Source organism: Uloborus diversus, chromosome 4, assembly GCF_026930045.1.
Source record: "Uloborus diversus isolate 005 chromosome 4, Udiv.v.3.1, whole genome shotgun sequence".
Classification (NCBI taxonomy): domain Eukaryota; kingdom Metazoa; phylum Arthropoda; class Arachnida; order Araneae; family Uloboridae; genus Uloborus; species Uloborus diversus.
In genome coordinates this window covers 20,685,824-20,703,804 of record NC_072734.1, presented here as the reverse complement: position 1 = coordinate 20,703,804, position 17,981 = coordinate 20,685,824, and the positions used below count along the sequence as shown (strand labels likewise).

General features: G+C 34.3%; 1 protein-coding gene across 1 annotated transcript in view; it reads right to left on the bottom strand.

Moving 5' to 3' along the window:
* LOC129219780 (uncharacterized) overlaps positions 1-17,981 on the bottom strand; it is a 242,999-nt gene that overhangs the window by 4,448 nt on the left and 220,570 nt on the right. The window contains exons 6-9 of the mRNA XM_054854080.1: positions 17,115-17,422; positions 13,823-14,150; positions 5,497-5,826; positions 229-532 (exon numbers count right to left, since the gene is read on the bottom strand). Of these exons, the coding sequence (XP_054710055.1) occupies positions 229-532; positions 5,497-5,826; positions 13,823-14,150; positions 17,115-17,422 (1,270 nt within the window). The remainder of the gene's footprint in view (positions 1-228; positions 533-5,496; positions 5,827-13,822; positions 14,151-17,114; positions 17,423-17,981) is intronic.

The following is a 17,981-nucleotide window of genomic DNA, read 5'->3' as shown; positions in this document are numbered from 1 at the left end:
ATTCTTTTACAGCCTCCAGAGACAGCAGTTCCGCCCTTGTTTCGAACTTTTCCCATACTGATGAACTCGAAAAGAGTCTCTGGACCCTACAATCTCTGGAGTCTGTTACGGAGTTGCTGGAAAAAATATTTTCACTTCTGTTGAATGACTAGTTAATTTATAGACTACTTTGTTTTTGTTTTTAAATCGTAAAAGAGACATTATATTAATTCAAATCCAGCTACCAACCTCCCACAGTCCTGGAAAGGATTTCGTTGGACAAGGTGGGATCATGCACTCGTGTCCGAGGCTGTAGTCTAGTGTATAAGGATAGAAGGGCGGATTGTTGTCCAGGACGGGCATCGAAGAGTCGTAGGTGAAATTGGTCTGGTACAACATCTCGAACATGTTGTTCCCGCCAACTTGCAGGAAGGGAGCTCTCATGCCTCTGACATCTTCCAGTTTCACTCCTCCGTACAGGTGCAGGATTTCTCGCTGTCCGTTAATTTCTTTCGCCCAGTGGCTGACAGAGAATTTTTCGCCGTGGCTGTGCCTAAAAGAAAATGGTATCATTTGAGTGAAGAGTTGTCAAGGATTTGTCAAATCCTAGTACATACAATTATTTTTAATTTGAATAGGTATGCTTAACGGAAAATATGTTCTTCATTTTCAGTTTAAAACCAGTTTTATTATCTTTTAAAATAATTATAATAACACTATAACTTCGGTAACTTTGAGACATATCGGTTAACTTTATGTTATTTTATTTTTTTAGTACATTGGGACTTAAAAAAATTAAAAATAGAAAAAAGAAAATAAAAGAAAAATCTGTACCTGCTATGACTGCGAAAGAAGTTTTCAGGTATTTATTTTGCAAAAAAAAAAAATAATAATAAGTTTGCAAGATTGTACACAGCGCGTCATCCAACAATTCTGAACTGATTGTTTGGAAGCTATTTTTGCAGCTGTTGAAATTTTCTATGCAATATTATAAATGATAGTATCTTGTGATGATGTGAATTACAAATGGGAGGTATTTAAACATCTTTTTTTCTGCGGTAAAATGGCATTACTTAAAAAAAAAACACACATTGCTTCCCATTTCTGTGACCCTAAAAGGTAGGCTAAATTTGAACCATACTAATAATTCATTTTAAATGTATTACAAAAAAAAAATTTTTTTTCTCAATTTTAGATAACTGAGGAGATACCAATCAGAACCACGTACAGTGACTCGCAAAAGTGTTCGTACATCTACGACTTTCAATGAAATAAGACCCTATCGATTAGTTAGAATTAATATTTCGGAATATCTAATTATAAGATCTATGCTCAATTTTCAACAAAACGGCATGAAAGTTTTAAAAAAAATATTAAAACTTAACTTTTTAAAAATCGAAAAGTGTCGGAAATTTTATCTCACAAAAGTCTTCGTACACTTTTAAAAAAATGTGCGTCACGGGACGCCCGGCAGAAGTGATAACTTTCATAATATTAAATTATTATCATTATTTAATCCTATGAAAGTAACAATTGGCTTATGGTAGCTATAATAATCAACGAAATTTTTGCATTGTATGTTATCTAAAAATCTTGCAAAGACTGCATCAAGTACAGTTCCGTGACTTGTAGTGGCTTCTTCTGGCTTATAAATCATTTGTAATTGTAATTTGGATGGTAGAAACGATACTAAATTTTTAGCTCGATCAGAAGCAAAATTAACATTAAAATCTCCGGTTAAAATCAAAGGAATTGTATAATAAATAGAACCGACTTCAAAATTGCTGTAAATGAAAAATAATTTTATTCTTTGATCACCATTCAGACTACTTTTAAACATAAGTTTTGATGTCGGCGCAAAAACAATAGATTAAATGAAGCGTCGTTTCTAAATATTGCGTTTATCAGAAAAAACACTCAAACTTACGGAACATTTTAGATTTTACTCTGTGATGAACAAATTAAATGTTTAATTACTATTTTTGTTTTCTTGGCCGTCCCCAACCCCCGCGTTGCGGAGTCTGCGGAGATGAAGTTCGTTTAAAATATGTACACCTTATTACAGTTCAAAACCCTAAACAAAGCGAGATATTTTTAGTATAACTAATCGCAAAAATGTTTTTGTTTTGAAAATAAATTTAAAGATTTAATGCTGTTTTAAAATGTTAATTGTTAATAAATGTTATCACCATAACCAAACCACAAGGTTAAGCTTAAATCTGAAACGACAAAATTGGCGTATTATTAAGATCAGCCTATGATCTATATTTTGCCCCCGCCCCCTTGTAAAAATCACCAGGGACCCTAACCGCACACTTTATCGGATCCCCCCCCCAAACAACTAAATTTTTAACGAGTGATTGTTTTCAAGTTAAAGTCAGTTTAGATTTTATTCTGTGATGCACAAATTAAATGATCATTTATTATTTTTTGTTTCCTCTTTCGTCCCGAACCCCTGCGTTGCGGAGTCTGCCGGGATGAAGTTCGTTTGAAATATGTACACCTTATCACAGTTCAAAACCCTAAATGAAGCGAGATATTTTTAGTATAACTAATCGCAAAAATGTTTTTGTTTTGAAAATAAATTTAAAGATTAAATGCTGTTTTGAATATATATTGTTTACATTGTTTTTGGTATTATATTGTATTGTTAAACTCTCACCTTTCGTTAAGAGATTGCATTATGTTGCGACGATCATCCATCTTCTGTTAGTTTCATTACTTTTTCTACTATCACTTAACGCTTAAAGCTGACCCAAAGAGTAAAGAAACAGAATTTCCCCGAGCATACGCGCTTCTGTCGTATGCGCGAACGAAAGGAATCGGTTTACCCTCCCATAAGAAGTTATCATTTTAAAAATATCTATATATTATTGAATAATCTAACTTTTTATTAAGTTATTATTTAGTAGAATACCATGCAGTATCGACAACACCTTTTAAATGTCTGGGAATAGATTTCATTCTTTTTTCTTTCTTTTTTTTTGCGTAATTTCTGAGTAAGTGATCAACCACACTACGAGTCTTATTATTGTTTCTAGCTCTATTTTCGTTTCAAAGCCGTATCTTCGTAATCTAAGCCTCCAGATAGCTCTAAATATGTTACATTAAGTTCAAATCTGGAGATTGAAGGAGCATTTTTCAAACTTTAGGACAATTTTTGAGGCACTAGACGCAAACGTTGAAAAACGTTTGCTTTTTATCGTTATCTTGATTAAAAAAAAAAAAAAAAAAAAAATGTTTCCGATAACCAAATTTTTGGCTAAGAGTTTAAAATTGGTTTTTAAAATATTTAAATGAACAGCATGATTCATTATTTCATAAAAAAATTCCAAACTACCAAGTCCTGATATTGATATGCATACTCACACAAGAACCTCCACCGTTCTGATCAACTGGTTCAACTAAGTTCTTCAGATTAAGTTCCTAATATTTTCTTCTATTTACAATTATACAACAATTCAACGAAAAATGTTGAATTTTTCTTCATCTGTAAGTAAGACGTAATTCCAAACGTTTTGAGCTTATTTATCATTGATTTTGGGACGAAAAACGTAAGCTTTCTGTTTTTTGCACGGCCAAGAAAATTTCTGCGGAAAGAGGTCCCATTTAATCCAGCTAATCAGAGAACTTGGCGAACAATTTTAGGTGAAAATTAAATGTAAAAATTTTCATTTAACTCTGCAGAAACTTTTACAGAACACTAATGTGTATTTTTCATAAATTTTCAATCACGCTTTGTCAACTTTGCCGGTTGATCTTTTCTTACCTTGTTTTCGGTCTAATTCTTATATTTAAAGCATTTTATCAAGCATTTTACTACAGAATGCAATAAATTAACTAATATAGAGACATTTCAAAAAAATTTACCGCTACTGTGAGGAAAAAATTCAAATTTCGAATGCTGTTTGTGTTTTTTTACGAATACCAGTCATTTTAAAGTAATAAGCACAATATTGAGGAATAAATAAATAAAAAAATTAAAGTCAAATGAATTTTAAGGGTCTACATAATGCAAAAATAATTTTAAAAAAAACGACACATGATAATTTTAATCATGAATTTATTCGAAAACATTTGAGCGTACGATGACTTTTGTCGCGTATTTTTCCCCTGTCTCTTCGTTTTTTGAACCAATTCAAAAAGATCCGTAACATTTTGAAAAAACTACAGGGCTTTATTTAGAATGACATAGGAATGATGTGAAAAAATATTGGACTTCATATTCGAATTCAGTTTCGCGTTATTTTGGTTTTACTAAAAAATTTCAAAGTGTACGAACACTTTTGGGAGCCACTGTATGTCCAACTTCAACAAAAATTGAGTTAGCAGATGACTAAAATATTACAGTATGGCTCCTACAACACAGTATTGCTAGTTTCAGTCAAAGACAATCCTATCATATTTAAATTCTATTTGAAAACTTAAGAGCGCTAAATTAAACAAACACATGTCCATAGGTTTGTTTCAATCAAAAGACAACATGTCCATTCGGTCAACAGAAGACCCTTATTTTGGTCACTTGACCTGTAGCTGATCTACACTGTCAAACTTTGTGCTACTTGCTGTTGAGGTTATGAGAAAACATCTGTTAATGTTTTTAGGTTCTTAATTCATTCAAAAACAAACATGTCCATCAGATCCAATCAAATGAAGACGTGTCCTAATTTAAAAATTCAATTACAGGTTTATTGGCTTTCCTATACTTGAAAGCTTTTTCTTAAGAATATCAATAAGACTAAATCAATCTATATAAACTAGAAAATTGCCCGTCAAGGTATGACGTGTGAAAATTGCTTCTACATTTGAACGAAGCCATTGCCAGTTTGGTGATTGTTTGATACTTGAAATTGTAACCCTAACTCCAGTGGATTAACATTCGACTCCAGTAGATAGCGTTCATTGTTGAACACTTTTCGTTTCTTCATTCCCATGAAATGACACAGTCTTACAAGTAAAACAGTTTTGAAGTTACCGGATCGAGTTCGGCTTTGTCACGTTAAAGCCTTTTCCTGCATTGTTAAATATCTGTACCTCAGAGTCAGAGGGACTTAAGTGACACATGATAATTTTACAGGAGAGAGGAAAATCTTTTTTTTCTGGCCCATGCAAAGGGTTGGGCGCTCGCTCTTTTCACCCTGGTAAAGAATTGAAAATGATTCCTTTTTAAAAACTCAGTTCACATGGCACGATGCGGAATAATCTTCTATATACAATGCTCTAATAAACGGAAAATCGCAATTTTTGGACTTACGTCAGTCTGGTTCTGAGGTACAAATATTACCAAAACAGATTATCAAATATTGGGCTCGAGTTTCATTGGTGAAACTCGCGGGTTACTCGATCATCGGCTATTGTTTATATGAGGATATTAAATACATTTTTCCAGAATTCCCAAAAATCGTTTAGAATAGACGTGTGGTTTCGATTCTTCATTTATACATTGTAAGTGTTCCTTCCATTTTGCACTAACATATACACTAACTGGAAAGTTGGTACCTATGGCATCTTACTTACGTGATGGAGTGCGACGCCATCTCGTGTCCTTTCGAGTAAAGTGACTGCACCATCCCGTAGTCGGTCCACTCGTGCGACACGTAGAAGGTGCCCAGGATGGGGCACCCGTTGGGGTTGCGCCTGTTCTCGAACAGTTCCGCGTACAGCTCGTAGTTGAGGTCGTTGACGGCGTCGTCGAAGGTCACCAGCACGATCTGGGGCACGTCCCGAGTGGGCAGGGCTCCGGGCACGTCCGGCCCGGCGCAGCGGCAGTCCGGCAATACGCAGTGGCGAGCGCTGCACTTGTCCGCAGGAACCAGGGGGCGGGGAGTCGTGTACACCGGCGAAGGCCTGCGGAGGGGAGAGGTGATTTTGGAATTACAGTATAACCTCGATTTAACGATGGTCAAGATACTATAAAAAGTTATCGTTAAATCAAGGATATCTTTAATTCGAGGACCATATGCATTCAATGCAGTTAAATCCGGACCAGTGAAATGTGTCACTTAATTAAGGAAATCGTTTAAGCGGGTATTGTTAAATCGAAGTCATACTGTAACTCCCTAATGATTCAGTGAGCAGTATCAGTGACTGTAATAAAACCATTAAATGGATATCGCGTGAAGTCATCAGCAGATTGCAACAATTTATGAATGTCTGTCCGCTGCGGCGTCACAACGTGACGTTACAGTGACGTCTTCAAAATAAACAAAAAGAAACTGGTCACTATCCCGGTAGCACAAGTAACGTTTAATCGTTTCATAAGCGTTTGAAAATGGGTGTCAGAACGTTAACAACCATTTTAAAACGTTTATGAAACGAAGTATGCTACCTGGGTAATTAATAGCTACAGCAGTGAAATCACTGGGAATATGTCCCAGCGTGACTTCTGTGAGATTTCACAATTTTTTTAATTTGTGACTATTTGACTCCTAATGACGTTCATCTAATGTTTCCATGATATGCTGTGTTGTCAGAAGATTCGGACTTGTCGGAAAACTAAACTAAACAGAATTGATTGAAATTTTTGATGTTGAACCTGTACACCTAGTTATTCATTTCCCTTTCTGGTTGCTGTTGGATGTTTGAAAAGCACTATTTTCTATATGTCTTTGTAGTTGCACATAAACGTTAATTTCACATCAGCTTTAGGATTTGTATTTTTTTCCCTAACACATTGCACAACCTATCTCCATAGTTGCGTAAAGGTTGCACACCGCTTGACGATTGTTGATGACGTTGTTCCTCCAACACTTTTTCATTACTTTACTATGCGCAATTCAAAGAAGATTCCGGTCCTTGGGCTTCCACGGAAATCATCTCTGAAGATGCACTAGTCTTGGTGAGATGAAGGTAAAATTTGATCATGAAGCGGAAGTAAGAAATCGATATGCAAACTGAGGTATCATCATAAATAAGTTGGCGTTAAATTAGGCGCCAAAACTGAGATGCCAAACCCAGTGTTTCTTTGGCGTTATTTGGCCGGATTTCTGTAGAACCCAATGTTACATATTGCCGACTTTTGAATAGTTGAAAGCAGCCGATATTTCTGTCGTCAATCTCTGTAAAACAGTTTTTCGTGCGTCAGTTTTCAACAAGCTAGAGAGCGTAAGTGTTTCAACAGGGAACTTTGTTGATACTTTTACACGTTTCCTTTTAGTGCTCTTGCAATTTCAGACATTAAACACTAACGAAATTTTTTATTTCTTTAAGTTTGAAAGTGTTGTTTTCTACTTTTACTAAGTTTATGAGTGTAGTTAAAATGTTAAAAATATTCATTAAAAAAATGTGAATTTAAGATGTGTAACTTCTAAAGCACATACCCATTTATTTTTTCATAAAAAATATACGTATATATAAATTATTTAAGTCATGTAATAGCCATATCAATTTTTTAAATTATATTTTTTGTTTAGGATTGGGGTGGGGGAAAATGCTTTAGTTTCACTTTTAATTTTGAATGAGTTCCACTCGTTGCTGTTAATTACTGCTTTAAAATTATTTTCTGTCATTGTATTCAGATGAAAAGTTCATTGTTAAACTAAAGGTTTATATATATACAGTGGCTCCCAAAAGTGTTCGTACACCTTGAAATTTTGTAGTAAAACCAAAATAACGCAAAACTGAATTTGAATATGAAGTCCAATTTTCTTTCACACCATTCTTATGCCATTCTGAATAAAACTCAGTAGTTTTTTTCAAAATATTGCCAGATTTTATTTTTGAAATTTGTCAAAAAATGAAGAGACGGAGAAATAATACGCCACAAAAGTCGTCGTACACTCAAACTTTTTCGAATAAATTCATGATTAAAACTATCATATGTCATTTTTTTATTATTTTTGCATTGTGTTGACCCTTAAAAGTCATTTGGCTTTAATTTTTTGTTTATTTATTCCTTAATATTGTGCTTATTACTTTAAAATGACTGGTATTTGAAAAACACCACAAACACCATTCGAAATTTGAATTGTTTACTCACAGTAGCGGTGAATTGGTTTTAAATGTCTCTAAATTAAGTAATTTATACCATTCTATAGTGAAGTGCTTGATAAAATGCTTTAAAGACAAGAATAGGATCGAAAACACGGTAAGAAAAGGTCAACTGGCAAAGTTAACAATGCGTGATCGGAGGTTTACAGTTAAAAAAATTATGAAAAATACACATTTGAGTGCTGAAAAAATTTCTGCAGAATTGAATGAAACATTTTACGTTTAATGTTCACCTAAAATTGTTCGCCAAGTTCTCTGATTAACTGGATTAAATGAGACCTCTTCCTGCAGAAATTTTCTTGTTCGTGCGAATAACAGTAAGCTTACGCTTTCCGTCGCAAAATCAATGATAAATAAGCTCAAAACGTTTGGAATTACGTCTTACTTACAGATGAAGAAAAATTCAACATTTTTCGTTGAATTGTTGTATAATTGTAAATAGAAGAAAATATTAGGAACTTAATCTGAAGAACTTAGTTGGATCAGTTAATCAGGACGGTGAAAGTGTTTTAGTGTGAGGGTGCATTACAGCATCAGGACTTGGAAATTTGGAATTTTTTGATTAAATAATGAATCATGCTGTTCATTTAAATATTTTAAAAAGCAATTTTAAAATATTAGCCCAAAATTTGGTAATCAGAAACAACTTTGTTTTTTATCGAGATAACGATAAGAAGCACACGTTTGCGTTTGGTGCCTCAAAAATTGTCCTTAAGCTTAGAAATACCCCCTCAATCTCCAGATTTGAACTTAATGTAACATATTTAGAGGTATCTGGGGGCTAGATTACGAAAATACAGCTTTGAAACGAAAATAGAGCTAGAAACAGTAAGACTCAAACTGGGGTTGAACACTTACTCAGAAATTACGCAAAAAAAGAAAGAAAAAACAATGAAATCTATTCCCAGACGTTTAAAAGCTCTTGTTGATACTGCATGATGTTCTACTAAATAATAACTTTGTAAAAAGTTAGATTATTTACTAATTTTTCGACATTTTTTCAAAGTGTACGAAGACTTTTGTGAGATAAAATTTCCGGCAATTTTTGGTTTTTGATTTTTTAAAAATTATGTTTTAATGTTTTATTAAAAATTTTCATGTAGTTTTGTTAAATATCGATCATAGATCTTATAATAAAATACCTATTCCGAAATATTAATTCTAACCAATGGATAATGGCCTATTTTATTGAAAATCGTAGGTGTACGAACACTTTTGGGAGCCACTGTTTATATATATATATATATATATATATATAGAAACGATTTAAAAGTTACTTTTAAATCGTTTTTGTTGACAGTGGAAAACGCAAAAAGGAATGAAAATTACTAAACGAAGAATTACATTCTTTCTTCTTCTTTTTTTCCCCTTTTCATTTTTTTTCCGATGTCCAAAAAACTCTTGAACCTATGAAGTATTATGGTGCAAACCGCAAATTCATACGACAATTTGTTGGTTTTCTATGAATTTTTTAAATGTGTCAAGGATTTTTAACACCCTGTACAATCAGAAATTACTGAAAAATGACAATGAAAAAGCTATAACCTGTACAATCAGAAATTACTGAAAAATGACAATGAAAAAGCTATAAAAATGAAAGAACGAGTTTGGTATTAATTTTTATAACAATAAATAGCATAAATAATGCATATCCTTGTTGATGTATTTAAAAAAAAATATATTATTGCGTTTCCCAGTGTAGAGAAACTCAGGTTACTTTCTGTGCAGCAACACTGCATTGGCAGAGAAAACACTTTTACAAAATGTATGTAATTTTATTTGAATTTCTTACAGTAAAAAGGGTAACTCTTAGGGATAGTTTTTTTTTCCTTCTGAAAAAAATATTTTTGTCACATTATTTGACGCTTAGCGATTAGCAACTAATTTTTAATTGGTATTTGATAATTTTACACTGCCGATCTTTTAGCAAAACCAGAAGTATTTTGTAACAAACAAGGCAAAGTATACATTTTCTAAAAGATCTTTTCCCCTGGTTTATTATATATTTTTAATAAATTGGATTTAATGATACAATTGAATTTTTCGAAATACATTTTGGACGACTTAAAAAATCTAGTTAAAAACCAGGAAAATAACAGAGATGCTACTTTCACTAATGTCAGCCAGTTACCAAGTTCTTAAATATTTCACTAAAATCATCTAAAATATATATTGTTACAAATTCTGTAAATAGTAATTATTGCAGTAACGTAACCTGTAAATAGTTTCCCGTAATGAATATACAACCCCTTTTCATTCCGCTAAAGTATACGACCCCCTATTTCTTTTTTGTTCATTTATAAAATTTGATAACGGTCTACTATTTTCCAGAAGCGTTTGGAATATTTGAGAGATTTCTTTCGATGTTTATAAAAGGGTCCCGCGTGATAAAGAGGGTAGTTTCGATTGAGATTTCGAACTGAGAGCGTATTTGTTCTGTTTATTGCGAGGCATTTCGCTGTGTTGTTTTTGGTATTTGGAAGTAAATACGTGTGTAACCGTTGAGTTTACGGTGTGGTGTGATATTTGCTTAATTGCTGATGATTAATTTCGCAGTTGTTAACGATTTCTTCTGTACATAGTGTAAATAAAGCTCCTGTGTTTTTATCAAGAACTGTGTCTTCATTTCAAGAAAGTGGGAAGTCGCGCCGAATCCGTTACAATATTTTTTTGAATTTTAATGATGCCACTACATTTAGTGTAAAAAGAATAATAAGCCCAGGGAAAAGATTCCTTGAATAACCTATATTTTGCACTGAATACAAAATACTTATTAGTTTCCTTTGAGGAATTAGGTGTTTGTGGAATGGGGTCGTTTCCAAAATTTTAAAAATATTTTTTTCTGAAAGAGCATGCTTAAAAACATAGAATCTGACCATTTTTTAAAAATAGTTTCTTTAAGTTTAATATTTTTAAAAAATTACTTAAAACGGTGCTTTTTCATCGTTTAACGCTTCTGCCGATGACATCACAAATGATGAACTGCCATTCAGTGTTGCCACTCACGGTCCAAAATATTTAATTCGCATCTTTACTCACGTGTATTGACAACGATATAGTTGATAGCAAGCGTAGAGCACAATATTTAATTCGCTACTTGATTATCATAACGTGGAAATGCGGTAGAAAGATGCGCCATAGTGCATCATTTGTGACGTCATAAAGACCACGCCTTGTTTGAAGAATCGGACATTTTAAAAAATTGATTAAAAAATAACTGTTGGGAAAATGAAAGTATTTTCTGAGTCCATGTTATTATTTATCAATTTCAGTGACAAAAAGTACTACTTTTGACTGAAGGAAACAACCCCATTGCTCTGTTGGCTATCATGGTTCTCCAGGTGCCGTTTCACGTGATTAATCTAGCATTATACTCAATTGTTTTATGTCTTGCATGCAAGGCGTGCTTTTTTCCCGCTCATCTGTAATGTTACGTTTTATTGTAGTAGAGGTGTCAAGAGTAATAAATTGCGTATTTTGACTAAACAACCAAAACGCTTCTTAAGCAGTAAGTTACTTCCCATAAGCTAAGGCTAAGGCAGAACTACATGCAAAATACCGACAGCCAGGAACTGCTTATTGCCTAAGAATTCAGCACAATAGCGAGATTCCGTTAGCAATGGTATATGGCGTGGTTCATCTTGTAAATTGAAGTTAAGCTTCAATTGACGAGATGAACCACACCATTGCTAGCAGATTCTCGCTGGTGTGCTAAATTCATTTCAGCTATCAGATTGTTGGTAATTTCAGCTTCAATAATAGATCATCTGCCTTTAACTCGGTCATTGACTATTCCAGACTGATGAGCAGGACGAATTTGCAGTCTCTGGATGTCATGACCGTGCTTTTAAAAGCTTGCACGTACAATGCTTCTTTTTCTTCTTTTGTATATTATTTCATTCTTAGAATGCTTTTTCCTGTATCTTCTACACAAGAAATGATTTTGGCGATTATCTTTAAGCAAACCAACTGGTCGCCGCTGGTGACTTCTTTTAAATGTTTTTCACGGCACCGCACTGTGTTATATCACAAATACTTTCTTTTAAATTTTCAACATGTTAAACGCCTCCTTGCCAACTTAACAAGCGCTAACAACGTTATATTTTGTCATTGGAGTTTTAATAATAATCGGTTCCCGATCTTTTCTGTAATAGCCACATATGGATGCCTCAATTGCCAAATTGATTAATTCCCCTTTTTAAAACGAGCTGATGTGTGCCTCACATGACTTCCTTTTACACCAATTTAATGTTATTTCCCCATTACTGGCAATTTTAATGTGATTCAATAGTTAACTCTCTAAATATCACCAACAGTGGCCAAATTGAAACCAAATTTAAAAAAAAAAAAATCGCTAAAATTGTCACCAAGTTGGCGCCAAAACTTGGCGACCAAAAGACTGGCGATATATCGCCAAGTGTACACCAAATTATAACACCCCTTGAGTTTGCATCGAAATGAACGATGATTTCCCCCCAAAAAGGTATATAAGACCCCCTTAGGAACACCCGAATGCAACCAAAAGAGGAGGTGCACAACTAAACCCCACTAGGAGTCTAGTACCAAATTTCAACTTTCTAGGAGATACCGTTCTTGAGTTATGCGACATATATACGCATATCCGCACATACATACATACATACGTACGTACGTCACAAGTAAACTCGTTGTAATTAACTCGGGGATTGTCAAAATGGATATTTCTGGGGTCTAAACGTTCTTAGGCACTTATCCACATGTGGACGGGTTGAAAAAAAACTTAACATTCATTCGGGGGTGAGCAAAATGGAAATTAAGGCCGATTTTTGAGTGAAATTTTTTTCGCGAATACAATACTTCTTCTCTACATAATATAAAATGAAGTGTCCAAAAAGAGTCTGTGTGTTTGAACTCGCAAAACTCGAGAAGTACCCGGCCGATTTCGCTGAAATTTTCACAATTTGTTCCTTTAAGTCCTGAGAAGGTTTGCAGACCAGTTCGAAAACAATTCGATGAATAGTTCATTTTTTATTCCAATTTAGGCCCAATTTTCACATAAATTCCCGAATATGGGGATGAAAAATTACTCGCAATTAGTAATATTATATATCGTTGGAAAGGGAAGAATTTTCCGCGTTCTACGCAATTTGTTCCAACGCTCTAACTTAATTGCGGCGGGAGTTATTAACGTTTTTAGCTCGAATTTGTTTAGGCTTAGCTGAAATTTAGGCACTTCTTTCTCCATTAAATTTATCAATAAAAAGTGATGGAATTGTCTTACAGTTTTCTTTTTGATACCATTGAAAAAAGCTACCTTTTTTACTTCAGATCTAACTCGACCTATGGTCGGAAGTTTAACCCTCTATCTCCATTAGAAAAAAAGTTACAAGCGAATTAAATGAAGTTCAAAAATCTGTTCTCTATTCAGGTTTTTAACCATTTTATTTTGCGTTTCCACGGTAACGCTTTTTGAATTCATTATTTCCATCTTTCTCATTTTCAATTCTGAAACTTATTTTATTTTGTGTTTCCATGGTTACGCTTTTTAAATCCATCTTTCTGATTTTATTTTAATTTCGTAAAAGTAAAGTAATTTTAATATCTGTCGTCATTGTTTGGAGGTGAAATTTTGCATGATGATTTTTTTTCTTTTATTTATGCCTGATTGTTGAATATACGTCACTTGACACAATTTTTGTTATGGCAGAAAATGTTACATGAGGGCCTGTTTACTCTTATGGCACCTTACTCCCCTATGTAACACCATCTTCTTTATAACTTTTCTTTACGTTTTGTTTTATGGAGTTAGTCGATTTTGCAAGAGAGGCATCCATATATGAGAGTATTTTAAATCGATGGAACAAAAAGAAATAACCTGGATGGCAGTCTGGGCAACGGCTTCGGTCCAGTCTTGATGGGCGATTTGGTGGCTGGCCTGCTGATACCGAATGGAAGAGGTCGTTTGGCAGGGCGAGTGGTTGCGGTGCGTTTGGTGGTAGCCGCGGTGGGCTTCCTGGTCGTGGTGGGGGTCGTCCGCCGAGTCGTGGTTGTGGTGGTGGTAGATGTCGTGGAGGGTGGTTTCTGCAGTCGGATCACTACTTTAGGCACCGGGCTGATGTTCTGGGCGCTATCATCATCATCTTCATATTCCTCGTCATCGTAGTAGTACTCCGGGTAATCGTCGTAACTTTGTGACGAATCATCTAAAATGAAGACACAGTGAAAAATAGAAAGTGTCGCAACAAGGTCTTTACATTTTGATGGTTCAAAAGTAGTAACTAATATTATCTATGCTCTCTCTGAGATTCAAACCTAAGTTTGTGGTATGTAAGCCTAGGTATGCTACTGGTCGGTCCACATATCAGGAAAAACAAAATTAATGTCGAAAAAAGAAATTTGTTTTCAAAATTTTAAAAGTATTTTTTTCTGAAAGAGCATGCTTAAAACATAGGATGTGACCATTTTTTAAATAATTTGTTCAAGTTTAATAATTTTAAAATATTACTTAAATCGGTGCGCTTTCATTGTTTACGTTTCTGTCGTGTGACATCACAAATGATGAAATGCCATTCAGTGTTGCCATTCACGGAGAAAAATATTTAACTCGCATCTTTACTCACGTGTACTGGCAACGATATGGTTGATAGCAAGCATAGAGCGCAATATTTAATTCGCTTCTTGATTATTATACCGTGGAAACGTGGTAGAAAGATGCGCCAAATTGCATCATTTGTGACGTCATAAAGATCACGCCTTGTTTTCAAATTCGCACCATTTTAAAAAATTAATTAAAAAATAACTGTTGGGAAAATGAAAGTATTTTCTTGGTCCTTGTTATTTTTTTACTCATTCTATCAATTTCAGTGACTAAAAGTAGTACTTTTGACTGAAGTAAACAACCCCATTGAAGCTTGTAGTGCGACACGACTTTTTGCACTGCATTAGTTCGTTTCTCACTTGCCAAGAAAAGGTTTATTAATCTCCTATGCGTTTTCTGTTTTCATTTACATAGAAAAGTGGTTTATTATCATTGCAAATAGTAATAAAGCACTTCTATATTCAAACAATGCACTAAACTTAAGTAAAAGCAAGTGATACTAAATTTTACAGATGAAGAAAAAAAGAGAGAGAGAGAGAGAGAGAGAGCACTAAAGTGGCTTCTTGACATGGAAAATGTTTCAGGGAAATTTTTTATTTCTTTAAATCACCGATACCATACAGGGCCAGAACTACATTGATTGCCAAATGTGCAGCATTTATATCTAGTATATAAACACACAAGTTCTTTCCGAAACCTGTTTTAACTCTCATGCCTGTTTTAATAAATGGATTTGTACGATTCTTCGTCCGTTGAAATGCATCACCAGAGCAAAATGCATTTAAAAACGCAAAAGCATAATTTCACTTAAAATGATAATTTAGGAACGATATACATATATACTTTAATTCAAACAAATACGAAGAAATCGTAGTGAAATTTCAGATATCGAACCTTTTAAAATTTCTTTTATTTTTGTATCCGCGTTCTAAGAAAAATAAAATAAAATTAAATAATCATTAAAAAAATATCAAAACACAGTTTTTAAACAACATGTGACTGATAATCAAAGTTGGTAAAAGATAAATAAGAAAAAATACAAAGCAATAAAATTAATTCTAATTAGTATGATATTACTTCCTATATTGAGAGAGTATTGGGCTCGTGAAAACTTTCGAATTTTGACGGATTTACACGTTTTAAGATGTGCTGAATTCATTTTGACTATTTTTGGAAAATGTTTGTCTGTATGTGTGTGCGTCTGATTTAAAGAAAAAAAAAACCTTTTAACCATCAGATGATATTTTTCGCACACACTACTAGGCTGCTGTGCGTTAGAATGTTTTCCAATGAAAAATAGAGATAGGGGTCATTCTCCAGAAAACGTAACCTTTGAGTGCAAATATTTTTGAATTTCGAAACCTTTTGTTTTCTTTTTTTTTCATTCTTACATGAAAGTGTTACCTACTAGAAGTAACCATAAACAATGGCCCAGCTAAGTTCCAATTATTTTACTCATAAATAAAAAAAATAAAAAATGCCTTTGTTCACAGAACAAAAAAAAAAAGAAAGAAACTTTTAATGTTTAAAAATCGAGGCTAATTTAATATCAAAGTAGTAATTTTGTTAATTGTGCAAACAATCAGCTATTTTAATGATTAGTGGGAATATAATATTAAGCTCTCTTAATTAAAGTACGGTTTAATTAATAGTTTCAAATGTATGTTAAAAACAGTGTTTAGTAAATTTGACGATATACTGCCAATTTATAATGTTGCTAGAATGCCTATTATTGATGTATTTCTCCTCCATCATTTATTTTCATCACAGAAATAATGACATTGATAAGGTCTGTCACGGAAGTGAGGTATGTTCCATTAATATAGGAATAATAGATACATTTTTCAGGGAATTTTTTTTTTCTTCGTTGCTACAATCTGCACATGTCAAGCATATGAAAACATGTTCACTTCTTTTTTTACATTAATTTACATTCCTGAAATTCAAGTTCACGGAAGTGAGAAGTCAGAATAATCATACTAAGTTTTTAAAGTAAAATCTATCTTCTTGTTTTTCGACGAAAAGCTCACAACTTCAACTATGGCTAGAAATAAACAAGCGAGCTCCCTTGTATTATCATGAAAAATAAAATTTGATGTCATTACTGCCACGTGTTAATGAGGAATGGCATTTTGTGTTTAGGTAACGGAGGTGAGAATTTATTGTGTGACATGACTTCTTGTCCTACTAAAACGAACTAAAACACAATATTAAAAAATTAAATATACATAAACAATTAGTGTTTGAGACACTTGTGAAAGGAATAATCAATAAAGAAGTATATACTTTTAATCAAACAAGTTATTAAGCAACATAAACAGTCACACCAGGTGTGTGACATGCCACGGAGGTGAGAATCCACATGTTGTGAACCAAAAATATACTAAAATAAAAATTATTATTTTTTGAAAAAATTGTTGGCAGGTTTAAATAGATATATTTTTGATGAAATTAAAAATCATTGTTATATGAATTGCTCCTTAAAGTTTTTACTGTAAAAGCCGTGTGACAGAAAAGTTACACTTTTTGAAGAATGACCAATATATGCATGAAGTTTTCGTCTACTCACCCGTCTTGTAGGTGTTCCTGTCCGCGTATCGCGTGGAAGTGACGCGTGGCTTTTCCAGCTGCTGCTGTGGACTGTGACTGCGCTCCGCCTTCCTCATGGCGTCTAGGGGTCCATCCGGCAGCCGGATAGTCCGAGGGTTGGTCCCGAACTGGGCGTCCAGGCTGTCCCGTCCACTATTGTCCAGGTTCTGAAGGCTGCTGTCCCCAGAGCTAGATGGCCTGGAGGGGTACGAAGGTGGGGCGCGGGACCGGACGTTACTTCCATGGGTAGGGGCTGCCGGCCGGACGATGTTCCTGACGTAGGATGGCCTTGAAAGCAATTGAAATTTGTTATTTGTAGCAGTGGTTATACGTTTGAGCCAAATTTCATAAACATTATGTTACATTACGCTCTATGGTCCCCCGTATCTACCACTATAAGTGGCTTAACCAGTTAAATGGGGCCCTGAAGCTCTGTTTTTTAAATTCAGACCAGACGCGGAACAATCCTTGGTCCAGAAGCGCCAGAGATATTGATCTGGAATGGGAACTTGGAGGACTTTGCAATCACGAACATATTTAACGTGTCCCATTCACTATCAGCGAACACGGAGGATCTTCGACCGGCTGGTATCAAACCTGGGACTCTTCAGTTTCAAGTCAGACGCCTTACCGACCAGGCCACGATGACCATTCCTTAAACTGGAATAATTTGACGGGATTTCTTTTATACGACTTTCAACGCATGCAGGGTCTGTATAATAAGTAATGAGACTCATTTTTTCCTGGTGCGATTGTACCTCTCAAGAGCATACAAATTGGTTAGGTGGTGGGGGTTACTGGTGGGACTCACTCCTATCGGCAGTCACCTGAAAGTCTTTGTTCGAAC